Below are 27720 nucleotides of genomic sequence, written 5' to 3' on the forward strand. Positions count from 1 at the left end.
GCACGCAGCCCTCCTCCCCCGAGCGGCGCTGATCTGTGTAAATCTGCTGTGCAAAAAGCCCTTATCCTGCGAGACCTTCCCGGCAAAGGGCTGCTCGCCCTTGGTAGGGATGAGCCGGTGCTCAGAGCTCCCCGCAGGGCAGAGCACGGAGGTGCCAAGGAGCACAGGGGCACCAGGGATGGCTATGGGGCAGCTGCATCGGATCCCCCGCTTCCCCTCAGTGCTTGGCAGCAGATGAAAGCACACACGGTGCTGCCTGGGACCTTCCATGCCCTCCCCCCCAACCCCGGGCCCTGAGCCCAGAGGCCAGCAGTGGGCAGGGATTAGCTTTAAGCCGATTGCTGCTGCCTGTTGGGAGGCGCTGGGATGCTTCGTGGTGTGAAGGTTGCATGGCCGCCCTGGGGGTCTGCTGGGTGCACAGCTGGGCTGCCAACCTGCTGGGCTCGGCCTCACCAAGGGGTGGCAGCGGGGTGGGCAGTGACCCCCTGTAGTGTTTTGAGGAGTGGGAGTGTGGTGCAGCACATCTCTTTGGAGATGGGAGAGCATTATCCCTGCGGCACGGGGTGGTTTAGCGTTGCAAACACACTGAATCTTGGAGGGGGAAGAGGGATAAGAGCTGCCCAAAAAAGGGAGCGTGGTGGCTTGGCTTTGCCTACCAGAGCTGCTGGGAGGTCCCTGCGGGTGCTGCTGCTGTCTGAGGGTGGGTTCATCCTTAGATCAGCATGGAGAAGCCATGGTGCCTGCATGATGCTGCTGGACCCAGCCCAGGCCTCGTGTCCTTGCTGCAGGTGTGACTCAGTGCCAGCACTGCCCAGAGGGGAAACTGAGGCACGGAGCAACGCTGGTGACTAACAGCAGGGCTGTGTTTAGCAGAGGGCAGGTGTGATTGTCCTCATGGTCATCGACATGGAACACCGTCCTGCCCACCCGTGGAGGCCTTGAGACCCTCTTGGTGTCTCTGAGAGGGCTGTGCTGGCAGGGGGGCAGCAGGTCCCTGCTTGGGAGCCTTAATATCCCCTCCCTGTCCCACATACAGAGGGATGCTGTGGTCAGGGAGGGGTCTGGGCCTCAGTTTCCCTATCAGGAAAAGCAGCTCAGTGCTCCACAGCTGCTGGGGTGGGATTTCTGCTCTTAAATGGCTCATTCTTGGACGTGGGTTACCTGTGTGGTCCGAACAGAACCGAACTTTGATAAATATTCTGTCAGGGGGGTGGGAGGGGGAGCAAAAAAGAAAGAAGGAAACAATTAAAAAGAGAAACACAACACAACACAACCCGAAAGCGGAGCTGGCATTTCCTGCACTAAGTACCGTGTGTGTGTATGGGAGTGAGAAGCCGAATGGCATTTAACCCTTCATCCGCCAGCCGCAACCGAAACGAACTGCCTGCTCCGAGGCAGCACTGCCACCTGCTGTCCCTGCTGTCGCTGCTGTCCCTGCTGTCGCTGCCCCCTCCCTCCCGTACGATGCAGCGGTTCCGGCATCATCCCAGCCCCGGAGAAATGGCTCCGACAGTTCCTTGGGGTTGAGACCTTTATTGATACAGGGGCGGAGGTCTGTCCTTCGTGGAGGGCGGCGAAGGGTGTTAAAGGCCGCCGGTGGTGTCAGCCCGCACCGAAGGGCCGGCAATATCCCCGAGCCCTGCGGGATGGGGGCATTACCTGGGCTGGTCCCTCCACCGCCCCATATCGGGGCTTCCCGGGGGGTCCCACTCGCAGCCGCATCCCCGTACCTCGTCCGTGGCTCCTGCGGGGCTGCGGCTCCGCTCGGGGTCGGGCTGTGTCCATGTGCAGAGCCGTGGCCCCAAGAACAGTATTTCCAGGAATCCCCAACGTAGCGCCTAAGGGATTCCTGGGAAAACTGGACCCTGAGAGCACGGCGACCGCGGCTCCCACCGGCCCTTAACCTGCACGGCTGCTCTGTGTGTGACCCCGCTGCCCCCACGCTGCACCCTACACTGAGCTGGGTGCTCTGGGGATCCTGACCGGGCACACTGATGTTCCTCTGCCTCAAAGCAAACCTCTCCTCCTCTGCCCTTCTCTCGCAGGATACGGAGCAGAGGGGTGAGCCCTGCCCCACGGCTGGGGGTCTGCAGCCTCTATGGGACCTTCATGGGACACAGCAAGCTCCGTTCACTGTGCTTCTCCATCAGAGGCAATGTCCAAAACACGGCTGGGAGAGCCCCTGCTCCCACAGCTGAGGACCCAGCAAGAGGCAGTGGGCTGGGAAGGGGGAGGGAAACCCCAAATCCAGCCGTGAGCTGTGCTCCCATCTCACTGCGCAGCTCCCACGTTCCGTTGGCATCAGTGCTCCCAGCAGGATTCAGTCCAAGGGCTGTCGGGGTCCCAGGGCACAGTTCCTCCCTTCCCGAGCTACAGTGCTTCATCTCAGACTCCCAATTGACCAGAGATGCAGCACTGCACCTTGGGCTGGGAGACATGGAGGAGCCCCCGGCTGCGTTCGATGTGTGCCATGCCACACATGGCCGTGTGGCTGTTCCACTGGGCATCACGGCTGCAGGGTGGATGAGGCTGGGGGCTGGTGGGGTGAACAGGGCTGTGGCATCGCACAGATAAACTGCTGTGCTTGAAGAAGGGCTGCAGCCACTACTGCATCCCAACCATGTGTCTGTGGGGCTGCAGGACCTGGAACGTGGTCCAGCACTGAGGAGTCACTGCCTGTGATCTCAAACCACACTGATGTGGCTGCTGGGGTGGCTGTGGAGTATGGGTCTGCCACTCAGCAGGGCCAGGACACCCCTGGGGTGATGTGGGATGCCCCCATCCCTGCCCCCATCCCTGTCCTCACCAGAGAGGAGCCTGCAGCTGGGTGGTACCTGTGGGAAGGCTTCAGTGCTGGTCCCTGGAGCTCAGCTGCAGGCAGAGCTGGAGGCTGTGGGATGGACACCCCCCGCTTCCCCTTCGTGGGCCCAAGGGAGACGGTCTGGGGGGAGCAGGAGGAGGGAGAACAGGGGGAGCAGCCGAGCACAGAAACATCTCCTGCAGGCGAGCACTAACATCCTGAGTAGCGCTAGAGCACGATAAACACACCATTCATCACAGCCACGGCCGCAGTGCTCCCAGCAGCCTGACAAGAAGCAGATGGTGCAGCTCCAGCGTGACGCCCTGCATCCGGCATGGCCCCCCCTGAGCGCACCCAGCTGGGAGCCGGGCACCCACAGCCTCTGCTCGCACCCCGCTCCCCCAGCCACCATCCCCCAGCTCCTCAGCCCCGATTTATTGGGAGGAAAGAAAGGGAAAAGCCTCACGGTGCCCCAAACTCCATGTGCAGATCACGGTGTGAGTCACTCGGGAGGGATGTCTGGGAGCTGCTTTTGCCAGCTCTGGCTGTCCCTGCTCCCAGCTCGGGCCGGGCCAGCCCTGAGCACTGGCCAAGTGTGGGAACAGCCATGGGGCTCAGTGCCACGGGGCAGCACTGCTCACAGGGCCCCTCCTGGCTGTCCCATGTCAGAGCTCAGCCTCCCAGCCCCGTGCACTCCTTGTGAGCAGCTCCTTGGGAAGGGGCCAGGCTGCTTTTAGCGGGGAGCGACCCCAGGCTCAGCACTGCCCTGGGAACCAGCTGCTGGGTTTGTGCTTGCTGCTGCCAGTGCCAAAAGGGCATCCAATGCAGGCAGGACACTGGCACGCCAGATCTGCCTTTCTCTTGCTGTCCGGGGATGTACAATCTCTGTGCACCTCCAGTATCTCCAGTGATGGCTGTGTCCCTGGGTACTCCTGTGGCCAAGGCTGTAAAAGACAGAGGGTAGCAGTCAGTGTGGAGCTGTGTGGGGCAGTGAGCTCTGGGGTCTCTGCAGGCAGCCCCTCGGTTTGCCTGGTACCCCAAGGCACTGCAGGCAGTTTCCAGGTGCAGCCCCAACAAGTGGGGACTCAGGTCTGATGTGAAGCAGGGGGCGATCAGTCACCTGGAGAGTGCCATGCATCCCTTGTAGGGCAAAGCACAGCCCATCTCCTGCCTGGCCCAGCACCCCGCCCCCCCCCCCCCAGCTCTCCTCCTCCCACTGCCCATCACCGCCCGGCTTCATGCTCCCTTCCTCATGAGCCAAGCATTGCCCAGACCTGACTGGGCCCTATCAGCATGACAGGGTCCCCAAGCCACACCAGCAGCTCTGTGCACACACAATGCTTTGCAATGAGCGCAGCATTCAGAACCTCCTTTCTCAGATGGGGACCTTCTCCAGCACAGCCCCTTGCAGCAGTGCTGGTGAACTCCTTGCCAAAGCCAGGCACAGCAGGCAGCTGACATTTGGGGACAAGAGCTTCTGTTCAGCTCCAGCCAAATACACTCTGTTCCATGCACTGTCCCCAACCCCAGAGAGCTACCAGAGGTGCCTTGCCCCAGCCCTGTGTAGGGGGCTTGGGGACAGTCCCATCCCCCACTGCCACCACCCTGACAGGCTCTGGCCAGTTCTGTGGTTAAGGCTGTAATGCAGACTCCTCCCTGCCTGCAGTGTGGGGCTGGGGACCTCAGCTGCTGCCCTCAGGGAGGTGTTGATGGGGGAAGGAATGCCGAGGAATGCACCAGGCACTGCATCCCACCGGGCTGGGAAGCAAAACATCTGCAGGGTGCTCGCTCTGCCTGGAGGGGGTCCCGGAGAAGGAGCTGCCCCTGTCCCTGTTGTGGTCTCCACGTCCTCAGGAAGGGCAAAAAACCCAGCACGGCGAGGCCTCCCCATCCCCTTGTTCTGCTCTTGTTTCCCAATTTGGCATGGAATCCGGGCTCACCCAGCTGTGCATGTGGCTGCCACCCTCCGTGCCCCACACTCAAACTGCTGCCTACAAGAACAGCAGAGCACAGTGCGTGGGGTCAGTGCAGCCACCAAACTGCGGCCAGGCAGGGGGCTCTGCCCCACTGACACACATTGCCACAGCCACAGGACTACAGTGTAGAGGAGGGGGCAGCCCCCAGGCGTTGCTGCAGCCCCCAGCCCTGCTATGGGAACACAGCGCTGTATCCCTCAGCCTTCCCGCAGCCCACGCTCGCCCTCCTCTCCCTGTTGCAGCGACCACTCACTCCTGAATTCCATCACCCCGCTTTGCTCATCCCTCCGCTCGCCTGGGCACGGATGTGCCGTGTGTCTGCAGGGCAGGGCGCTGCCGTGTGCCCTTAGAAAGGCCGGGCGGGCTGCTCCCTGTGCCACCCCATCCCACCGGCCCCACGGGCGCTGCCCCATCGCTCGTACCCTCGCTCACCTCCACCTCTGCTCCGCGGAGCCGCGTCCCTGGCTGGGCGAGCCGGCAGCTCCGGGCTGCGTCAGAGCCCTCCCCGCGGTTACAACACTGCGCCCTTTCCCCTCTCTCTGCAGCGGCCGCTCCTGCAGGAAATGTCCTTTTTTTTTTTTTTTAATAACAGTTGGGATTTGTTTCCTCCTTGAAATTCCCCGGCCTTTTTCTCCAGCGTTGAGGGCCCCGTCCCAACTGTTGCTTCAGCCTGGGCCTTCATCTCAGAGCTCAGCAGGGCTCTGTGCCGTGCTAGTGGAGGATGAGAGCTCAGGTGCCATCAGCACCACACGCCCCCATCTGGCCCTGGTGCCCCCCAACCAAGTCACCCTAATGGGGGTCCAGCTGTGACCCCCAGTGCCGCCTCCAATGGGATGAGCACCCACCATGAGGCAGCCGGAGAGGTGAGCGCTGCCCATGGGCACCATATGAGTTCCATGCACAGTGCCATCTCTGATAGCAGAGGATGGGACAGTGAATGAGTCAGCCCTTGTTCACTCAGCTCTGCGGAGACTGAAGCCACTGAGCGATGAGAGCAGCCCCCAACCAATGGGCGCTGCCTTCTATGGCTCTGCAAGCAAAACCCACTGGCTCATGCAGCTCCTTCCCCAGGGCTGTGTAGAGCACCAGCCCAACCGGCACCTCCATCCCTTCAGCCCCAGTAGCCTCCTCCTTCCTTCCCTTTGCCTATGTGGTATTAAATCAAAGGTTTATGAGAAAATGATGGGGCCAAGGGAGATCCTAATCTGGTCACAGGCTGATTAACCCCGAGTTCAGGCTGCGGTCCTGATGCTCGGCTATAAATAGCTCTGCCTTTCCTTTCCCATCCTCCCGCCGGGGCTGCAGAATTTCTGCCCTTTTATGGTCAAAAAGGCAGATTTGGAGCCCGTGCAGGCCCACATCTCCCATGCTGGGGGCGAGCCAAGGGGGCCCAGGGGGATGCTGCTCTTTCTCTGTGGGTTTTGCTGGGATAAATTATGATGCCAAGAACAAAGGAGCAGGTCTGGGGGGGGGGGAGCTGCTTCTGCATCTTGGAGCAGGGGATGGATGCGGAGGGGAAGGATGTGCCTGGTTTGTGCTCCTCCCTGGGCATGCAGCCCCCTCCTGGAGCCAAATGGCCTCATCCGGTGTGTCTGCATCCCCAGCAGGGCTCAGGGTGGTGATGCCATGGAGACAGCAGACAGGTGAGCAAAGGCTGTGAGGGCCACTTCCAGGCTGCCAGCCCCAGCAGCACCTCCCTGTTGGTGACAGTGGGCAGCAGGATCATCCCTGAGCTCCTCCTGGCACAGCAGCTTCTGCCCCTGGGAAAATGCTCTTCTCCCCACTGCAGCATGGCTGGCCCTGCTGTGTCCATGCAGATGGCTGTGCAGGGGGAAAAGGGCTGCACTGCACCACCAGAGCTCAGCAGGGCTGAATGGGCGATGGGATCTGTGCAAGGAACAGCAGAGCTGCACAGAAGCCTGACCTCCTCCGCAGCTTCCATCCATTGCCTTTCCCACGGCCTCGCTTCTTCCTGCTGCCTCCCAGCCAGCCACCATAACCCCTGTCTTTATCTCCCTCCCTATGCATGGCAGGACTCAGCCCCATCTCCCCCATCCTCCCCATCCCAACAGGACGGCGCACTGGGGTTGGGGCATGGTAAGCATCCCTGATACAGCCCGGGGCAGCAGGAGCGTGGGAGCAGCCCGGGCGGGCTCTGCTGTGCTGTTTACATGGACATTCCCGGTCCAGAGGAAGTGGTGCAGGGGTGAAGTCCCTGCGGGGGGGAGGAGTGGGAGGGCATCACGTCACTGGCCCCCAGCCCTCCAAGGGGAAAGGAGCCCAGAGCAAAGCTCCCCAGTGAGACCTCTCCCACACAGCAGTGGCTGCTCCAGCATCCATGGTTTTCCCTGTTGCCTCCATCTCTGTTCCTCACCCCTCCTGGCCATGAGGATCCCAGTCCTGGGGCACTGTGAGACACCACCAGCCAAGCTCCAGGTTTATGTCCACAGAGGCATGGCCTGGAGCACATGGAGCTGTCGTCACTCCTGGCTGCTTATCGGGCCTTTATCAGCTTATTTCTGCTCCAGCAAAGAGCAGGGGAGCGCTGTGCATGTGTGCAATACATCCTGCACAGAGCAGCCCTGTCTGGACATCACCCCCCCAGCACGGCCCCAGCTCGGCTCTCCCAATCCCATTGAGCCCAGTTGGTATGAGACACTGAAAGAAAATACCCCAAACGTGCCAGGTCCCTGCAAGGAACCAAGGCACGGAGGATGATCCAGCACAACACTGAGCTCTCAAGGTGCCATCTTCCGGGCTGCCCCCCATACACACCCTATGGGAGTAGTACTGTAGCAGTACCACAGTAAACAGGAGCATGAAAACATCACTGAGCCTGTCCTCAAAGCAACAGTTGAGTCCACAGCCACTGATACAGCAATCTGGGCGCTCGCTCTCATTTTGGGAATCCCTCCTTGGTGTTCCCATTGACACACAGGTGGGGCTGCAGAGGGCAGAGCCATGCTGGCAGCAGCTCAATGCGGTGGGACAGGCAAATGTAGGCATGAGCTGCCAGCACACTGCTGGCTGCAACAGGGAGCATCAGGAACTGCTGGGACATCCCACTGTCCTGCAGCCAAAGGGAAAGAGTCCCTGTAGACCGCTTTCATGGTGATGCCCTGTGCAGCTCATGCCCGCACGCAGAGGGAACTTAACTGATTCAGGGCTTTGCAGCTCTCCAGAATTGCCCATCCCTATCAAAGCATGACAATCCCCAGCTCCTTCAGCCAGCACTGAGCAGCTCCATCCTTCACCTGGGCCCAGCAGAGGGAAGGTGCCTGCTTCAGCATCCTCAGCCATAGTGCTGGAGCCTGGGATGGGTCCCACTGCACTGCTCTGCCCCATGGGGCCAACTCTGCATCGCACTGTGGCTCTCCCTGCCCTGTGCTGGCATACGGGCCTGTGTGCTGCCAACTGCAGGGGTGAGTGTGCAGCTGAGATTTGGCTGCTGCTGCTGGGAGAAGCCCCTGTCCCATCCCAGGGCCAGGGCTGGGGTCACTGTGCTGCAAGATGGGAACCACAGGTACCCCCAGTATCCCTGGCACAGGGTCAACCCTCTGCTTCTCCCCTTGGTCTCCACAGCAGTGTCATGCCAGCCTGGCACATGCTGTGCACTCTCTTAGCCAAAGTGCCTGGGGAGCTGTGGGGACACCTCAGAGCAGGGAGCCAGCACAGCCCCATTGCCATGAAGGGGATGCCAGGTAGGAGAAAGGGCTCAAAGCAAGAGAGCAGCACTGCCCGGCACCACTGGCTGCAGTGAGCTCTGGTTCCCAGCAGAGCCTCCCTCCCGCACCGGGTCTGTTCTGCTTCCCTCCTCCGTATGAGTGTGTGTGTGTGTGTAGCTGGCCAAGGTCAAAGGATGGTGAAACGGCTCCAGAGCTCAGATTTCCAGCCTCTTGCCTCATCGTTTGCTATCCGATTCCGGCGCGCTCCCACAGACATGAGCAGCTTGTGCTGCTTATCCCCCGCATCAGTTTCAGCTCTGCAGCTGCACCCCACAGCAACCCACCGTGACAGCTTAGGCAGATGCCCACAGCTGGCAGCCGCTCTCTTTCCATGGGCCTTACAGAACATTACAGCCCCAGTTCCTACTTAGTATCACAGGGGCAACGTGGTGCCCAAAGGCACCCACACACCCACCCTGCTCAACCCCCATGGAGGTGACGATGGGCAGAGGCTTTGCTGGGGTGAGCAGGTAAAACCTGATCAGGCACAAGGCTGATCCTCTGTTAGAAAAGAAATGAAGACCAAGAAAATGAAAAAAGAAAAAGAAAAAAAAAAGCCCTTAATCATCTCCAGACTCTTGACAAGCGTGGAGGGAAATGCCACTCCATCCAGGAGCCACCCAGAGCTGCAGCCTGTCTAGACACAGCCTTCCCCAAATTCCTGCTGATAACTGCTTGGGAAATCTGTGGCAGAGGCTTATGTGTGTGTGTGTGTGTACTGGAAATGAGTTCCTCATCCACCAGCACAGTGCTGTGGGATGGGGCCAGGGGCCAGCGTTGGGTCCCACATCTGGGGACATGGGCACCGTGTTGGGGACAACACAAAGGCACTGAGTGCTCTGCGCTCCCAGGCCGGGTGCTGCAGGGTTGGCAGCCACAGAGATGGGATCCTCACTGAATGCCCACCCCTCTCTTTGCTCAGTTTCCCCATTGGTGTGGCAGGGAAAGAGCTGCGTGGAGTGAACGGTCAGGTTCCTGGAGGAGATGTGTCCAGAAGTGAGACACGGCATGGCCTGTCGGAGCACCTGATGAGTGCTTCAGTGCTTTCTGTGTGAAGCTTTGCTATGTGTGGAACCAATAGTAGCATGAGCATTACATGCACACATAGCTGTCCTTCACTAATGCACAAAGGGCAAAATGAGCACAGTGACAGGGGCACAGCAGAGCTGAGCTGCTTCTCATTGCCCGCCATGACCCCACTGCCGCATCCCAGGGGCACACAGTGGGACAGGGACAACCTGGGACTGTGGTGTCGCAGAGACACCGAAGTGCCCCATCTGCTGTCACCATGCCCACTGCAGCCACAGGACCAGGATGGGGGCCCAGCCATGGCTCCTATGCTGTGACCCCCCAGCTGGCGGCTGCCTGCCCAGCAGCAGCGCCCAGAGAGCGGCCTTGTTCTTTGCAGAGCCGTCCCTAACCTGGCTTGTTGCTGCCTTGCCGTTGTTTCCATCCCAGGTGCGTGCAGAGCAATCCTTCCCCTCATCCCACACAACCACTCCTGCTCCCACACAAGTTGCCCGCATGCTGCTCACCCCGCGCACCCCTCGGTAGCATCACTGGGGCACATTTGGGGCTCCTGTGCTCAGAACTACACCACACCAGGGCACCCCACGCCATCCCCTGCTGTTCCCCCTGCCCCATGCCACGCTCACCCCATGCACCCCGCGGGCACCTACCTGCTGCCCTCTCCCACATCACCGCGGGGCGCGGGCACGCAACCGCCACCTCCTCCTGTCCCATTATAACTGGCACTGTGGCCCCACACTGCCCGCTGGGGTTTTTTAAGCAGCTGGCATGGGAGCGCTGGGTGAAATCTCCTTCCATGCGGCTCAGAAGCTGGATAACCTTTTTCTTTTTACCTTATATGAGCTGGAGAAGGAGGCCAGGCTCTGGCGGGTGCATCTGTCAGGGGCGCCGCGGGGACCCATTGGCTGGGGTGCCGTCACGTGGCCCCGCGCCCTGACCCGCCGCCGCTCAGCTGAGTGTTGGTTTTACCCCCTAAGGAAGGGCTGCTTGACAATTTTCATATTTCTTCTAAATTTGGAGATTTCAGACAATGCTGGGAGGCTTGGCTCAGGATGCCAGAGGCCCATGTGGAAGTCATTAAGTCCGAGAGGGAGAGCAGGAGAGAGGGGGAGAGTGGAGTGCGGGAAGGAGGGGTGTGGGGCACGGGGGGAGGAGGTGGGAGCAGCCAGCACTGTGCCTGGGAACCACGGGGACACCTCGGAGAGAGCAACCCAGAGCTGCTGGATCCCCACAGCCCCTGTCCGTGCTGCTGTGTGGGTCTGGGGGCTGGCGGCAGGGTGGCAGCGGGGCTGCAGCGGGATGATACTGGCGGCTGTCCCACTGGGGGAAGGAAGCGGAGATGCTCCCTGGCCCGGCTTGTGGTTCCCATCACTTTGAGGAGCTCCATCTGGCCTGGGAAAACGGCGTTCCGACAGCCACGGGGCCGCCTGCACGCACAGGGCTGGCTGTGGCCATGAGAGCCTGAATTGTGCAGATAGCATCCAGTGCCCACAGCCGCTCTGCAAAGCTCAGCATGGGCCCACCACCAGCCCCAGCCTCTTCTGCTCTTGGCAGCAGTGCCCTGCCTGGCCCCAGCCCTGATGATGCTCTGGCTCAGCATCCATTCCCAGGCGGTTCCAAGGGCCCAGTCTGCAGGCAGGGTCTGCAGAGAGGACCCCCATCCCCATCACTTGTGGGCTGTAGGCAGCCCCAGAGCCAGGACCAAGGTCGCCTCATGCCAGGCTTTGCACAGCATGTCAGCATTTGTTGTTCCCCTGTACCCCGAAAAACAGAGCTTGGGCAGTTCCCCAGGAGGCTGAGGGTCAGCGTGTGCTGGGGCTGGGAAGCATTCAGCCGTGCTGACCCCAGCGATGCTCAACACCTGCCCTTGTACAGGGCACCCTGTGCTGGTACCAGACTCAGCCCCATGCTGTTGGCAGCGGGTACTGGTACTGATCCGGCTGAGCCACGCTGAGCACCACACACAATGGGAACACAGCATCTCACTGCTGTCCCCTGTGCAGCCCCTGCTGTCGGTGAGCTGGCTTTGAGCGAAGCGTGGATAAATGCTGCCATTAAACAACGCCTATAATTAGAAACCAGGTTTCCTAAATGAAGTGAAAAATGTAACGTTAGCCTCTGTTTGTTCACTGGATGCTGCTCTCTTGTTCCATGACCCAGTGGGGTCGTGCCCTGTGGTTTCTAAGAAGCCTTAATAAGGTAATGTTTAGGAGGTTACTATCTTTACAACTCTTGTCTTATTACAACTCCATAAGAAAAACATTTAGGGCAAAGCAGGATTCCACGGCGCGGGTTTGTTTTCGTTACTCCTTCAGTCGGATGCTGCCCTACTTCTCTGCAGCAGGTTCTGCTTCTGTACCCCCAACAAAGCCACATCTCCCCACTCCCTGCCCTCAGCTGTGCACGAAGCTCTGCAGCCCCAGTCCTGCTGCAGGGCCCTACAAGAGCAGCCCCCGGGGCTGAGCTGGCTCCGACCCTCCCAAGAGACAGAAGAATGATGGCAGAATTCCCTTTCCAGCCAGCCCTGCTCAGAACTAAACACTGAACTTACATCCTCATCTGCTCACTTACATACAGGAGGGTTGTGGGGGCTTTGCACAGCACTGCAGTGCCTGTGACGTGGGCAGGACATGGGCAGCGGGTGAGCCCAGGCTGGAGCAGCTTTGGAGGTGACCTTCAGCAGCTGGAGCTCAGCACATCCCAGCTGGGAGTGCAGGACAGGAGCAGGGCAGCACCTCCCTGCTGGGCTCCCAGGGCTCAGGTCCCTGCACGTGCATTGCACCATCCCCAGCTCTGCAGGGAGGAGATGCGGAGCTGGGGCAGACGTCAGTGTCACTGCTCAACTTTCCATTTACCTCAGTCCTGCGTCGCGCCCTGGGAAACTGGGAACTTGGATGGCTGCCTGCAAGCTAAAGCCACCAAAGCCCTAAAAATAAGGGCATCGCTGCCCTGGAAACACGGACTTGGGTGCTCCACGCATCCCCGCAGGGGCAGTGGGGACTGCAGTGCTCCATCACCCTCTCTCAGAGCTGCTCTGTCCATCTCACAGTGACCTCTGCTGCCCGACACGGAGCGCTCAGAGCGCTTTGCTGGGCTGAGTTTGTCCCTGCTGTGTCCCGGCCGTGGCCCCGCTGTCCCCCCCCAGCTCAGGGCAGCAGAGAGGCAGCGGGGAGCGGAAGGAAGCAGCGTGCTTCTAGGAACCGGAGCACACACAGGATTTTTCCATCAGGTGCTTTGTCTCCAAGAGCTGAAAGTAAAAGAAAACAAAAGGCAGGAGAGGAGCGGGACAGGAGGAACCTGCGAGTCTGGATCGTGTAACGGGCGACACGCAGTAAACGCTGATGGATGCTGCTGGGGCTGTGCAGGATGTGCGCTCCCTCCCACCTCCCAGCGCTGCTGGCAGCCACCTCTGGGCCAGGATGTGCTGCCGGGAGTCCTGCAGGGCTGAGCACACACGGAGCTGTGCCCTGCAGCACACAGTTGGGCTGTGGGCACTGCCTGGTCAGGGCTGCCAGCAGGGTGCCCTGATGGGCACGTATGGAGGGCACTGACCCCACATGAAAGCAGTGATGTCCTGGCTGCCCCTTCCAGATGTGTCTTTGTGTTTATGCAACCGAAGGAGCAGGCAGAACTCAGATCTTTTTGTTTTTCCCTTTTTTGAGAATGGAGAGTTTTAATTCCCACCAACCAACTTTTTTTTTTTTTTTTCCAGTGAGCTTAAAATAAGCCCTTCTTGTCTGGGTGGCTCCGGAGCCGCTCGTACACCAGCACAGTGTATGTGCAAATATGGATGTGAGCGCCGTGCTGCAGGCGGGTGCTACCTGCAGGGGCACAGGGATATGGGGGCCCAACACCAGCACCGCCAACCCCAGCTCTCCCCCCATGCAGGGCAGGCTCCAGCCAGGCCGGCTCATTGCGGCACGCTCATATCTGATGAGTGGAAAATGTTGCTCATGGGAGATGGGAGGATGCTGCAGACGTGGCCCTGTTGGCTCCATCCGCAGCTGGGCACACGTACAGGTGCTCTGTGTGGCACTGCCCAGTGCAAGGCTCCCACACAGACTGAGGGGGACAGCTCTGCTTTGTAGGGAGCAGCCCCACGGCTGGGGATGGCTGAGCTCCGGCTCAGCTGAGAGCAGGACAGCAGATCTCATGATGGAAGGTTATAAAATATGTGCCCTGGTATCCTTTGGCTGGCAGATCAGATCCACTCTGTCTGGGCATTGGCTTCCATTCTTCAGGCTCCAGCTTCCATCACGGACCCCACAGCAGTGGGGCAGGAGGGAACAAAGCAGGGAGGCAGCAGGGACAAGCACGGACAGCAAAACCCCAAATCTCTCCCTTATGGTGTCCAAATGGAGGGGAACCCTGGAGGGTTTCTAGCCCTTCCTTCCATCACAGGGGCACATGGCAGACCCTGCACACCCTGCTCTGGGCTGGGCACAGCTCACAGCCACCCCAGTGCAGTGTTGTCACCCTCCCAGCCACGCAGCCCAGCCCCATCCATGGCGCAAAGCTGGTGGGGAAAAGCCTCCTCCCCCAGCTTATCAAATTTGGCCATGTCTGAAAAGCCCTGGTTTCCTTTTCACCAAAAAAGATCAAAACTGGGTAATTGGCTCCCAGTGCAGATGCCTCTGAGCCTCTCTCATGTGTAAACAGCATTGCCGAGCGCTGACACAACGCAGGCGGCCGCGCAGCCCGGCACCCTCTGGGCATGGCTGGGGCTGCCATGGGGAGAGAGCACACAACCAGGGCTGGCTCCTGGGTTGTGGGGTCCCAAGCACTGCAATAATGTGGTTGCAGGTGGCTGCAGAGCCACCAGGCCCCCAACAGGTGACAGAGGTGTCACTGATCGTTGACTGGGAGATGCCACAGCCCTAAAGTGCTGTGCTGGTTAATGCCCCTGGAGATGTCAGCATGTTTCCTGTGACAGCTCTGGGTTTTGGTGGCCAAAAGGAGGGGAGACACAGTAGGAGGTGATGACTTTCATCCCATTTTCTGGGTTAAGGCCCAACTCCTGGACTGGGAAAACGAAGTGGAAATTTTCCACTGCCATATGAAGCCCAAGGGCCTTCCAGCCTGTGGATGGGGGCATGTGGAGTAAGCAGGGGGCATTCCTCCAGCATCCATCCCAGACTTCAAAGCTCAACAGGTGCCTCCCAAGGAGCAGGGAACAGCACCATGTACCTCTGCAGTGAACGAAGCTGGTGGGGTTTGGGAGGGACAGAGGGTGGAATGGAGGAGGGATGGAGGAAAGGCGTTGCGCTGCGGTTGGGTGGAGGACAGCACCACCGTGTGGTACAGCGCTGTCCTGGCTTCAGGGACAGGGACTGCATCCCTCCATCCACCCTGCATCCCTCCCCCTCCTTTAGGGGCGCCCACATCTTCCAGTCCCGGGGTCAGCACCTCCCGTGCCTCAGTTTCCCTCACGGCAGCATCCCCAGTGCACCTCCAGGACACCCCCAGCCTGCAGCTCAGGGCACAGCCCCAGGCACAGCCGTCAGGGACTGCAGACAGCAGCAGGGAAGGGTCTGTGGACAGATAACCAAGGTGCAGGTGGCAGTGGTGCCATTGTCTCGCTGATGGTGTGAGTCATGGGGGCTGCTGGGCACAGCAAGCTGCTGGTGGTGCACACATCATTGGGGACCCTCAGTTGTCTCCAGCACAGCACACAACCCACCGTCCTCCTGCCAGCACCTGCTCCAGCAGCATCCCCTAAAGCCAAGGGGGCTGTCACCATGTGGCCACCGTGCTGTCACTGCCAGCAGAACCCCAGACCCTTCTCTGAGACAGGTTCTGCCCACAAACCTCTCTGTGCTGCCCGCTCCAGGAGGGACAGCCAGTGTTGCTGCAGCCAGTACCCAGGAGGAGGCAGTGGCCAAGTCCCAGACCACGCTGGCCCTGAGCTGCTGGCACCTCGGGGACGCGCCGGACACACCTCCGGGGAAGGCTGGGGCTTTCCCTATTTAGCTGTGGGGCACGGCTGTGCCAGCTGCACTGCGGGCAGCCGACCGGCCCTGTGTCACGATGGAGCGGGCTCCCAACCTGGTAGGTAACACACTGTGGCGCGGGGCTGCCTGTTCGCTTCCCTTCTTTAATGCCATTATGTACACGCGTGTTTGTGGGTGGCTACCTGGCTCTGTTTGCTTTGGAGATGCTCATCCTGACCCTGCTGGGCCCATCAACCCTATGCACAGAGGGCACAAAGCAGGGAGCGAACCTGCAGTAGCTTGATGGAAGCATGGCACAGCCCAGCAGGGGAGAGCAGCACTTTGCATGGACCCTGCATGCATGCAGGATGGTGTGACAGCGGGACCACGGGCAGGGCGTGGGGCTGCCTCTGCCGGCTGCAGCCACACGGAGAGCAGTGCTACAAAAAGGAGAGCAGTGCTACAGAAAGCAACTTTGTTCGGCTCTGGGCAGCATGCCGGCTGCCGGCACACAGAGCTCAGCCCTGCGAGGCCGGAGGGAGAAGGAAAGGAAAAGGCACCTTTCTTTCTCTAATCCTCAGAGCACAGAGGGAGAGGAGGGCTCGGATAAAGATCTCATTCTTGCATGTCTCATCTCTAAGACTCCTTGTAAATGCAAGGAGCCCCAGGTACACGCTGAGCTGAACTGAGCGAAGCGTCCATCCCCTCAGCAGAGATACATCCTTTTGCACTAGCCCTGCAGCCCAGGGCAGCCACGCACTACCCTCCTTTCTCTTCAGCTTCTTCTCTGCATCTTCACCTTTGCCATGGTTCTGGTGCCAGAAGCCAAGGATGAAAGCAGAGCAGCCAAAGGGAGAAGAAGGGGCCCTTCACGGCTCCCCACAGCCAATCCTGCCCTGGCCTGGGCCCCAGATGACCCCTACACTCCAATGGAGGACTATGAGCGCAGCATCCAGGACATGGTGCACCAGCTGAGGAACGGCTCCGAGCCAGGAGACACCAAATGCCAGGTCAACCTGCGGCTCTGGAGGTCCAACCGCAGGAGTCTGTCCCCCTGGGCCTACAGGTAAGTGTGGGGTGGGGTCCTCAGGGCTGGGGAGCTCCGGCATCACCCATCCCATGTTGGCAGGTGCAGTGCTGACCACAGCTCCAGCATCTCAAAGTGAGCATGACGCAGTGCTCCCCATGTCACCCTGCAGTGGTATTGCCCTGCCCATCCCCACCCCACTGTTCCCACCTGCCAATCTCACCATCCTCCTAATCTCCCACTGCTTTCCTTATCCTCCAGCATCAACCACGATGCCACACGGATCCCGGCAGACATCCCTGAGGCCCGGTGCCTCTGCACTGGCTGCATCAACCCCTTCACCATGCAGGAGGACCGCACCATGGCCAGCATCCCCATCTACAGCCGGCTGCCTGTCCGCAGGCTGCTCTGCCAGGCACCAGGAGAGGTGGGGCACAAGGCCTCCGGGAGGAAGAAGTGTCACAAGAAATACCAGACAGTCATGGAGACCATCACTGTGGGCTGCACTTGCATTTTCTGAGGCTGCATAACGAAGGCCCAAAGTCATCTATGGGCATCTAAGCAGCTTGCTCTTGCTTACCAAGCATTACCAGGTTCAGCACTGGGGCAAGGAGTACCTCCAAGGGCTCTCCAAACCCCCCTGCTGATTCCACCAGCCTCAGCCCAAGCTGGAGACACCCAGTGCTGTGGCAGCCCTGCAAGCAGCCCGGCACATCATCCTGCCTCTGGCCTTGCCAAGAGCTCTTGAACCCCCACTGAAAGGCCAAGAAGAATGGAGGGGGAAGGTCCTCACCCACCACCCCCAAGCCCCATGTGCAAACTGCAGCCCAGGGCCTGCCACAGAGGCAGGGGGTGGGGTACAGCTGACATCCTGGGGAAGCTGAGGCAGCTTTTGAGGTCCTAAATAATAAAGTGCATTGCTGGCCCCTGTCTGACCCACTCCATGCCTTGGCCCATGGTGATGCCTGGGCTGGAGGGGCTGTGCCAAGCAGGGAGGAGCAGGGCCCCGCTACCCCCTTGGCCTTGGCTCTGAAGCCCCATGAGGTCCCTCCCAAAGCAAGATGACCCTTCTCCACAGCACATTCCAGTGCCATGCGAGGAGGGGAAGGAAGAAATCTCCGTGCATGGCACAGACAAACAACAGGGGCTGCACTACTGAAGAAAAAACATGTTCAAGTCATCCAGACACAGCCTGTCCCTTACCCCGTGCCCCAAGCCCCATGGTGACCCCAAGGCAATAAATACATCCCCGGCCACTACAGGAAGCAGCTCCTGGCCCACCATCACCCAAAGCATCACAGCTCAGTCTTCACCTTGTGCATCAAGTCCTTCTGGTCTATCTTCTCCAGGTCCTGGTACCAGCGGTTGTAAGCCAGCAGGGCCACATTTTTGGCCGCCACGGCAATCATCTCCATGGAGCTGGCCACCCACTCCACGCCGCTGAGGTAGAAGAGGTTTTCATGGAGTACGATGGGTGGCAGCGACTTGGTGGAGTCGTAGCGGGGGTGTGACGGCCACTCCGTCACCTGCACCGAGTAATAGGACTTGAAGAGGGTCTTCAGCTGCTGCTTGTCCAGTGGCTGCTGGGAGAGGACCCGCCACACTGCTGCCTCCTGGGGCTGCTTGCGACGGAACCCCGCTGAGATATTGACAGGACAGATGTTGTCCATGGCGTTGAAGAAGAGGGCGGGAGTGTCAGTGGTGAGGATGCTGGCGAAGGGGAAGAGCTTGGGGTCAGGGAAGCCAAAGTAGGAGGAATTGAGGTAGCCGTGCACCACGGAGGTGACGGAGGGCTGGAAGGTGCCGGGGAAGTTGTCAATGGGCGGCTCGAAGTTCTGGAAGCTGAAGTTGCTCCTGCTGGGGTGCAGGGCTGTGCTCACCACCACCATGTCGTAGAACGCAGAGCCCTGGCCTTCGCTGCTGGTGTAGTGCACCTGGTACAGGGCTCTCCCCTCTGAAGAGAAATAGCAGATAGTGGGTGTAGCACTGACCCCAAGCTGTATGGACCCAGACCTTCAGCTCCACTTTTTCCTAGCAGTGCCTCCACCCCCCGTTTTTCCAGTGCTGGACCATAGCATCTGATTGCATTAGGGCAATAGGAAGAGCATTTTACAGAGACTGCAGGAGAAAGCTTATAGATAAGCTCGTATTGGTGAGGTGATGAGGAGAGGGACAAAGCCGCCCTCCACAAAGCACAGCTGTCCGACCTGCTGTGTGGGAGCGTGTACAGTGCCAGTGGGAACCTGTGAGCCTAAAGAAGGGACCAAAGGGACCCCAGGGCTGAGGTCTGCAGGACAGGGCTAAGCCTCTCAGATAGCCTCTCAAAAAGACAGAGAGCCCCCACCACCCACCTCACAAAACCATTATGGTTGGAAAAGACAGTCAAGGCCATCAGGTCCAACCATCAACGTGTCCCCACCAATGCTTCTCCAGGCGCAGACCCACAACCCAAGGCCAGCAGCACCCATGGGTGCACAAGGCTGGAGCAGACCCTGCAGCTGGGCTCACCTGAGCTGTGCAGAGAGACACCCGTCACCCTGCCATGAATGACGTTGGCTTTGGTCAGCTTCAACAGGCCTGAGCACACCAACTTGTTGCCTCCTTCCACTGCCCACGTGCTGCCCTGGGCCCCCGCCAGCGACATGGCTCCTGTGGAGAGGATGGAGAGGGTGCTCAGGGAGGGACCCCATGGGGGATGCTCACACAGGGCAATGGATTCTCACCTGCAAAGGCGGGCACCAACACCGACTGGCCGTAGCTGGAGCGCAGCACGGCTGCAATGACATCGTCCACAAAGCGCTGTGTGACGCCCACCTCCAGCAGAGCCTCGGCCACCGAGCGCTGCGTCATGTTGATGAAGGCTTCACCTCCCAGCGAGCGCAGCAGCTCCTCCAGGCTGGAGAAGGCGTAACCATGTGCCTGGTACTTGTAGATCCTGGTGGGGATGGTGGCATAGGGTGAGGTCCCGGTGTCGGGGAGAATCCCCCTCCCCACCCTGCCCTGCCATAGCCCCACCTCATGAACTTCTCCATCACCTCCTCCACCCACATCTGCAGGCGCAGGAAGCTGATCCCATAGTGCCACCAGAGCCGGAAGAGGTTCAGCAGGTACCAGTCTGTTTCCTCCAGCACAAAGTGCTCCCCGCTGAACACGGCGCTCTTCCCCGGCACCTCGCGGCGCTGCCTGAGCCCTGCGGGGAGCAGAGGAACCCACCGGGCGGGTGGTGGGTGCAGGTAATGGGGTGAGCGAGCTCCTGCGTGGGCAGTGGGACAGCACACACGTGCTCTGGCATCCCATGGGATGGCCCCGCTGCTGGATGGGATGAAGCAGTGGGATTCCAGAGCCCCGCGGTGCAGTCACAGCAGGGATGGGGCACCGGGACACCTCGTGCTCATCATGCCGAGGTTCCACCGTGTCCACCCCGATCTCACGCACTCACCCATCATCACTCGGCACTCACCCAGCGTCTTGACGAAGTCCTGCATGTGCAGGCTGAGCGCGTGGATGGACGCTGCCCGGCTCTCGTACTGCTGCTTGTTGACGGTGACGGTGGCCAACCGGCCTCCCACGCCGCCCTGCTCGTACACATCCAGCTGCACCTGCGGCCCGAAGTGCTGCTGCAAGAAGTAGGCGACGGACGAGCCGCCCAGCCCGGCGCCCACCACGGCTGCGGGCAGAGAGCGGCGGGGGCTGTTGGCGCACCCGGGGCACGGCACCGCAGCCCCGTCGGGCTCCCAGCCCACCTCCCCACCCGGACCTACCGATGCTGCGCGGCGGGGCGCGGGCGGCCGCGGGGACGGGCAGGAGGGCGGCCAGAGCCGGCAGCAGCAGCGCGGTGAGCGGCGGGGCCATGGCGGGGGATGCGGCTGGGTTCGGTTCGGTTCGGTTCGGCTCGGCAATGACCCGCCGCCTGCTGCCCTGCGCTGCCCGAGCTCGCGTGGCCCCGCGCCGGGCTCGTCACTGCCGCACGCGGGCACGGGGCGGTGCGCCGCGATCCGTTCCGGGGGAGGAGGCGGAGGAGCCGCAGGCAGAGCACGATGATGCTCGTAGGTCCAACGGGAGCGATGGACCAACTGCGTTTGCTCGCAATCCACAGCGCCGCTTGGAACGAGTGGGAAAAGAAAGGAAAAGCAGCAATTGCTATTCTTTGTTTAATTAGCAAACAGCATCTGGACATGGAAAGAAAAGCAGCCCTTTCCAACATGAACTCCAATGTTGTTGTCGGTTACTTGCACCGCTCCCACACTCCAGTCTTATCTTCCATCCAGCCAGACCCGTTGGGTGAGCACAGCACCCAAACACAACATACAGTATATATATACATATATATGGGTTATTCTCACCAATTAAAACAGACTCGAGACTTTTGGAGCTTAGCAATGCTTTGTTCATGTGCCTCGGCGAGTCGTACCAGAACATCTCACATTAAAACAACAACAAAACACTGCCGTATTCACAATCTAAAACTTAAATAGTTTTCAATAGCGAGAGGGCTTCTCGCAGCCATTGACTTATCACAGCTGCTCCCTTCCTCCTGCTGAAGAAGAGCTGAGAATTTAAGGTCCTCAAAGAGACATTCATGTTCTGCACCACTCCTGCTCTGAGCCAACATGTTGGTGGGGCAGCACTCAGTTCATGGCTGGGTGAGCAAGTGGAAACGAGCAGGAGGTGCAGAGGTACAGTGCAGAGTTATGCAGCACTCGCTCTCCTCTGCTGCTCCATCCCTTCTAACAAAGATGGTTGGAATGAAGTGACAGCAGGGAAGAAGCTGACGGGTCGGACTCTTTGGTGTCACTGCAGAGCACTGAGTGGGACCCATCTCATCCCACTGTGCTGTGTGAGCTCTGCACAAGCTGGGAAGCAATCTCATCCACAATAAGAGATCATCATTAAGTGTGCTTGAAAGGCAAGGGAACCCCATTCTGCCAAGGAAATGTAAGTTCTGTAATGGAATCCACATTTGGTTCTTTCATTCCCCTTTCACAATTCAAAGCAAGCAGGACAAACAACAACAGTCTTTGGTAACTTCTGCAAGAGCCACTAAGTACTACCTGTATCTTGCAATAACCATCATCAAGCCTAATTAGATCTACAGAAGTTTCACAGATGTACAAAACTGGGGCACAAACTGGGAAAATAGCTTGGGGAGGGGGTTCAGAAACAGCACAGGAACCTGAGCTCAGATTGCTGCTCCAGCCACAGCAGTGCCTCAGTGCAGGCAGACCCCAGATATAACAGATAACCTCATACTGCAGACAGAGTCTGCAGTGCATTTTAGGGTACTTCTTTAAGGCAAAAAAGAGTGAATGCTAGCTGGGGTGACAGACAGGCCTAGCAAACAGTCCAAGCAAATGTAGCATAACTTCACAGTCAGGTTGCACAGTGGGTCAGTTTAAAGGTGCCTCGGATCCCATCACTTTTGGCCACTTTAAGTATGGCTCGGGTTAAGTTGCAGCCTTTCTGTGAGTGAAAACAACCTCTTACCTAAAATGCCTGCATTTCTGTTCAGATCCTTATAAATAATCTTCCATGTTAGACATTCATTTGCACAGCTGGCTCTCCCCTCCTATTTGCAGTGTGATAAAACGAGGGCACTGAATAGAGCTTCTTCCTAAGTGATGCTGCTGCCATGAAGCACCGTCCCAGGGCTGAAATCTCAAGTCCCTCTCTGCAAACATAACTTGGAGGCACAAAACCACACCGGGTCACCCACATATAGCAGTCAAAGCAGCCTGTGTGCAGCAGATCAAAACAAGCACCTCCCTAAAAGTTCTATGACAACCCATTAGCTGTCTATGCTCTGCGTACAGTCTCCTCACATGAAATAATGCTGATAGACGCTCAATGAAGGCTGTCGTTACCCTGAAGCCCGCCACAAAAGGGTTACAAAACCAAAGCCTGCAAAGGAATAGGAGAAGAATGAGTTTTCTTCCAAACCAGTGATGGCACCCATCACAATAAAGAGCTTTTGCAAACAGATCTCAAATAACTGCCGGGCCATAGATCCAATTCCAAAAGCTAAAAAGGCAGGAATTAATGAATTTGTAAGAAATAACCTGAAAACCACCATGCCTGGGGGTTTTATATAGTGCAAACCACAGCCTGGCTTATACAGTTGTTTTGTCACTATGCTGCTTACTGCTCTCCCAAGGGTTAAATTCTGATCTTAATGGGTGACTGCATCCTTTCAGCTGAGATAAATGGACTCCCTGGCAAAAGGACCTCTGGGAAATACATATGCCATACTGTGACAGCAACATGCCTCCAACTAGGAGGATAGCTCGAGGTCAGCCTTCAGTTCCCTGCCTTCTGCTTCTCTTCCTTTCTTGTCACCGCTGCTGAAACTGTTTCAAGGACACTTGAGACTTTCGTAGAAAAGATTTCTTTCCTCCTAGAGTCAAAAAAAAAAAACCCAACCAAACGGTTTCACATTTACTGTGAGTACACAGGGGTAGAATCTGAATGTCAATGACAAGTTAGCGTTATCTGAGTACCATTATTGGAGAGCTGGAGAAAATAAAAGCAGTCCAGATTTCCTACTTAAGGGCACATCTCCATTTTGCCAGCAGCAGCAACAAAAAGCAGATCGTTTATCATGCCTGAAAGATGCACAAATACCCACCAGGGAAGAGAGATTACTCTCCTCTAAAATACACTTTTTTGGTTGGAGAAAGAGAGATCTGAGAGGAGTTAAAATGGCCCTAAATGTCACTCCAAGCACTCAATCATCTTGACCCCAGCAAAGAGGTCTGGGACAAGGGAAGATACCCAAATCAACCCCATAATAATACTCAGCCCTTTGAGCTTTTCTTCCTCTGAGTGCTCACCAAAGAAAAAGCCTCACTGCATCCCTGTGAGGTAGGTCAATAAGTATTATGTTCCCTCCATACAGATACAGAAACTGAGGCAGAGAAGTTACTTGCCTGAAGGCCACAGCTGGAATCCATCTCAGAGATGCAGCTGAGGGACAAGATGCCCTAAATCTCAAAGAATTTCTGTTTCTTCTCCCCTTCCCTATCCAAGTTCTAATGCAGAAATGAGCATCAGAGAACGGGGCTGTAATGCCACATTTCTGACAAATAGCTGAACTCCTAATACTACTCCACATACTCCAAAAAAAGGATCATTAAATATACAAGTACCTTATAATTAATGGCAAAAAAGACTGCACGCATTATGAAGAAGCCAACGCACAATACGAATCTAGCTTAATAAATAAGTAAAGACATGCAGCTGCAGCTGTCACGAGTGCTGAGAGGTCCTCAGCCCAGTCAGGTCCCAGATGCCAAGGGGCATCACTCACTCCTGTGACTCCACGGCCACGCCAACAAGAGCGTGTCTGATAGTGCGACCATGGAGTTTGTAGCCATCCTGAGTCACCAGTGCTATCGTGCCCGGCTGCAGCCCCTCAGCTGGGACATGGCAAACTATTTCATGGTCGTATGGATCGTATTTGTCACCAACAGGGCTCATCTTCTGAAGGCCGTGTTTGGCAAATACACTTTGCAATTTGGCCTCTATGAGAGAGAGGCCCTCGTAGATTTTCTGTAGGGTTGGATTTGGATTAGTGGGCTCTGCTTCCTCTGCAGCACTCTCAGCAGTCTTCTCCAAGATATCTGCTACCTCCACAAGGTCCCTGCAGAAACTCTGGATCCCTATGGAACAAAGAAATAAGAAATGAATGAAGGACAACAGATAAAACATATGCCCTGTGCCCTATTCCAGGAGTAACTTCAATTAAACCCTTTCCCCCTCCCCCCAAATCTGCAGCACACTGCACATAAAAGGTTAAAACTCAAAACAAGCAGGCAAATAAAGATAAAAAATCCCAACTAATAATGCTGATTTTCCCAAAGCTCAACATCCATTCTGTAGCACAACAGGAACAGACGTAGCTCCAATCTGAAAGCCACTAAAATTAACTAACAAGAAATCTTTACACATGCTATGGAAAACAATGCTTTCTCATTCTCGGAGCTGGCAGAGAGCAATGACTACACAGCAGTTTTCCCCCTTCACCTGCCTCAGTTCCCAACCTGCAATCCAACTCACTCCACTGATGTGAAAATGTTTATCAGAGAAACTGTAAAGATCATCTGATATAGCAACCACCCCCTTTGTCCCAGACAGGATCTACCACCTAAAAGCCAGAGCAGAAGAGACTGTTAATATAATAAAGGAGACCACAAGTTGATGAAAACCCACAAAATACATCCTGCAAGAGCCAATTCTCAGCACACAAAAGAACCTGTAATTACTGAGAACTACCTTCAACAGCACCAGGCCTGTTTTATTTAGAAAAGACCATAGAGCAGTGAAATAACACTGACAGGACACAGCTGGACACAGAGAGGAGTAACACCCAGACACCAGTGGACCAGGCCAAACATCATGCTACACTTACAACAAACAAGATCAGGGCAAAGGGGAGAGAAAAGCTGCTGATCAGCATTTTGTGCTCAGACAGGATGCAGCAGCAAACACAGCCCTGTGTCACTTTGCTCACCAAAGAGCTTGGCATCTTCCACAAACTTCTGCGTTCTCCTCCGGACATTCTCAGAATCTGCCAAAGCTTTCCTGTATCGTTCCTATAAGAGCAAAAGGAGACATCAGACAGTGCCATAAAGCTGATTTTTCTGACAAAATTGCAATCCCTTTGATACTGCCAAAAAAGACGCCATTACACACCAGGTTTGCACCAGGCTCCAGCGTTTTCATTACAACATGCAAAGCCAAGCTCTCTCCTACTGATTAATCAGCACAATTGCAACCCCCTCAAAACACCCAAGGCCAGAAGCACTCAGTGCTCAGCACATTGTCAGGCTGCTGCTTTCTGCATGACTCACTGCACCCATTGAGATGCTCCTTTCTCCAGCAGGCAGGTCTTAGCAACAGATCAGTAACAAGCTCATTTGTCACTTGCTGAAGTTGTACTCTGGATAGTTATCCCCAGAACTGCCCTGTGCTGCAGTATTTATCCTCCCACCAGCCACCAAACCTGACTTGTCAGACAACACAGACCCAGGACATTATAATCTGTGACACTGACCATGACAAAGCTACTGATGTTCCCTCTGTACAATGCTGCAAAACAACTGACCACAGCCCACCTCTGACATACAGTTTTGCCTGCTGGGATCAAAGTGTCAGCATCCCGCTCCCAGTGTGATTCTGTGTGTTTGTGGGGAAGGCAGAGCTGCTCTGAACACTGTCACAACACAGAGGTATTGTCTAAGGGTTGTAGCTCTTACAGAACAAGATAAGGCTGAAAGTGAAAGTCAAGGGGCCCAAATGAAAGCCGGTGATGCCACCAGCTGCAAACTCACAGTTAAGTCCCGAACTTGCTCTTCTAATTTGACAGCTTTGTGCTCTAAGGCACAGTCAGGAAGGGGATGCTTCGGCTCATCACGGGGATCTTCAGGCCCACACTCATCTCCTGTACTTCTCTGCTGAGCTGCAGTGCTGAAAACACACAGGGGCTCCCTGAAATACAAACTAGTGACAAGAAAGGGAAAGTTAAGTTCCAACACAGTCAAAGTCTTTTGCATCCAAGAAGTGAAGCTGACCGAGTCGATGTGATTCAGAGCACACAGATGGGGTGTGTTTCGGTGCGTAGGAGAGGGCCATGAGCGAGTTCTGTCTGCACTCAGGGGCCCTGCCTACGTGAAGCAGAGAGCTGCCGGTATGGAGTGCTGTCTCCAGCCAGTGAAACCCAGCTGCAGAGCACTCCTGCACAGCGCAACGCCCCGTGGGCTGTTCAGACAAGTCTGCCTCAAAAGTTGGAAGCAAGAAAAAAGAACCACGGGCTGACTTGACTCCAAAGGGAAACTCGAGGAGTGTGAAGCAGAACTGAAAACGCTGCTCAATTTACTGCTTCCTTGAGGATGAAAGAAACGCACCACTACAAAGGGTGAGTGTTATTTACAGCCTGTCCTCTATCTCCTAAACACGGTCCTGGTCACAGCTGCCCTAAAAATAGGAGGAATCCCACAGGAGGAAGCTGACACATCCTGAGGTGACAGCCGTGGGGAAGTCCCAGTGGGTGTGAAAGGATCACAGGACTACGCTGGTGCTACAGAAAGATTTACACGCTGATGTCAGAGAGGGCACAGAGATAGATGGAGGGGAGAAGCTGATTGCAGCCACATGGCCAAAGTCAGCTATCCTTAAAGATGAGTATTTTATCGATGGGAACAGGCCTGCATTCAGAACAACTGCTCTTTCCCAAACCCAAATGCTACAGACCACACAAGGACTCTACCCCACCTCCTCCTCAAGCACTTCTCCTCCCACATCTACATGACAAAGCATGCAAGTGCTGAGCTGCAGGAACATCTGCATATGGGTCCTTTGGACTGAAATCTCCTCATTACCCCCCACCGGGTCGTGGTATCAGAGGACACCTCGTGGACTCCCCATTGGGACCCAACAGCATTACGAGCTCCTGCAGTCCCTGCACAGAGCCGGCTGTCCTCGGCTCCCACTGTGCTGCCAGGACCTGGGCAAGGCAGCTTTCACACTTCCATTAAGGCATTGCTTTATTGTGTTCGTGTGACCTTCCAGTTCTTTCCAGAAGGATAAAAACAAGCAAGCAAACAAACAAATCCCACCACCAACAGAATAAGGCACCATCCACTTTCTTCGCTTTCTTTTCCATCAGCCCGCACTCCATTAGAAATAACCAAAGCAGCGGGAATGGATTCAGTGCTGTTCCATAACTCAGACCCCACAGCACACAGACCACACAGACACGATAGCCGGGATCCTACGGAGGCCATCACACGAGCTGCCCCGCATGAAGGGCCGCCTCCCCCCCAGCACGGCCCAGCTCAGCGGGGCAGCCCGGCTCACCCAGCGGGCCGGGACAGGCCTGGACCCGCCGCTCTAGGCCCGGCCCATCCCCGCTCACACCGCCCCGTCCCTCTCCGCTCCCCGCCGCCCTCCCGCAGCCCGCACAGTCCCCGCACCCACAACCCACCTTCCGTGCCTTGCCGCTCGGACACACAGCCGAGCCCCGGCCCGCACCGAGCTGCCGGCCATGCTCCCCGGGCCGCCTGCTGCCCGCACCGCGACTACAGCTCCCGGCTCGCCCCGCTCCGCCCCGCCTCCCGCGGGTGGTGCTGCCGTGTTTGGCCTGCGATGTATCCCCGCAGCACACAGCCATGTGCGGGGATCCGTCCCGCTCCCACCCCTTGCCGTTATGAGGGTCCCATTGCAAGAGGAACAACACCAG

The 27720-nt window shown here is 57.4% G+C and overlaps 3 protein-coding genes and 1 long non-coding RNA gene across 4 annotated transcripts; 1 reads left to right on the top strand and 3 right to left on the bottom strand.

The window, feature by feature from the left end:
• Positions 1-1517: 1517 nt before the first annotated feature.
• On the bottom strand, positions 1518-10376 carry LOC107320490. Its single transcript, XR_001558282.2, has 2 exons — positions 10181-10376; positions 1518-3744 (listed from the first exon to the last, which is right to left on the bottom strand). It is a non-coding gene; the product is annotated as an uncharacterized LOC107320490 (long non-coding RNA).
• Positions 10377-15793: 5417 nt separating this feature from the next.
• IL17B (interleukin 17B) lies at positions 15794-17537 on the top strand. The gene is made up of 2 exons (XM_032447415.1): positions 15794-16526; positions 16749-17537. Exons 1-2 carry the CDS (start codon positions 16267-16269, stop codon positions 17005-17007), a joined length of 519 nt encoding a protein of 172 aa, XP_032303306.1. The 5' UTR covers positions 15794-16266; the 3' UTR covers positions 17008-17537.
• Positions 17538-17640: 103 nt separating this feature from the next.
• On the bottom strand, positions 17641-20533 carry PCYOX1L (prenylcysteine oxidase 1 like). Its single transcript, XM_015876280.2, has 6 exons — positions 20249-20533; positions 19948-20154; positions 19503-19677; positions 19211-19422; positions 18996-19136; positions 17641-18441 (listed from the first exon to the last, which is right to left on the bottom strand). The coding sequence occupies exons 1-6, from the start codon at positions 20337-20339 to the stop codon at positions 17783-17785; spliced, it is 1485 nt and encodes a 494-aa protein (XP_015731766.1). The 5' UTR covers positions 20340-20533; the 3' UTR covers positions 17641-17782.
• A 318-nt stretch (positions 20534-20851) lies between these two features.
• Positions 20852-27599, bottom strand: GRPEL2 (GrpE like 2, mitochondrial). Its single transcript, XM_015876281.1, has 4 exons — positions 27466-27599; positions 25814-25982; positions 24994-25075; positions 20852-24142 (listed from the first exon to the last, which is right to left on the bottom strand). Exons 1-4 carry the CDS (start codon positions 27525-27527, stop codon positions 23787-23789), a joined length of 669 nt encoding a protein of 222 aa, XP_015731767.1. The 5' UTR covers positions 27528-27599; the 3' UTR covers positions 20852-23786.
• Between the last annotated feature and the right edge of the window lie 121 nt (positions 27600-27720).

Source organism: Coturnix japonica, chromosome 13 (assembly GCF_001577835.2).
Source record: "Coturnix japonica isolate 7356 chromosome 13, Coturnix japonica 2.1, whole genome shotgun sequence".
In the NCBI taxonomy this organism is placed as follows: domain Eukaryota; kingdom Metazoa; phylum Chordata; class Aves; order Galliformes; family Phasianidae; genus Coturnix; species Coturnix japonica.

Coding starts and splice junctions, on each gene's coding strand:
- PCYOX1L (XM_015876280.2), bottom strand. CDS start 20,339: ATGGCCCCGCCGCTCACCGCGCTGCTGCTGCCGGCTCTGGCCGCCCTC. Junction 20,155..20,248: donor CGCCCCGCCGCGCAGCATCG/GTAGGTCCGGGT, acceptor CTCTGCCCGCAG/CCGTGGTGGGCGCCGGGCTG. Junction 19,137..19,210: donor GTTGGTGCCCGCCTTTGCAG/GTGAGAATCCAT, acceptor TCCTCTCCACAG/GAGCCATGTCGCTGGCGGGG.
- GRPEL2 (XM_015876281.1), bottom strand. CDS start 27,527: ATGGCCGGCAGCTCGGTGCGGGCCGGGGCTCGGCTGTGTGTCCGAGCG. Junction 25,076..25,813: donor AGCAAGTTCGGGACTTAACT/GTGAGTTTGCAG, acceptor TTGCTCTTATAG/GAACGATACAGGAAAGCTTT. Junction 24,143..24,993: donor GGAAGATGCCAAGCTCTTTG/GTGAGCAAAGTG, acceptor TTTGTTCCATAG/GGATCCAGAGTTTCTGCAGG.
- IL17B (XM_032447415.1), top strand. CDS start 16,267: ATGGTTCTGGTGCCAGAAGCCAAGGATGAAAGCAGAGCAGCCAAAGGG. Junction 16,527..16,748: donor CTGTCCCCCTGGGCCTACAG/GTAAGTGTGGGG, acceptor CTTATCCTCCAG/CATCAACCACGATGCCACAC.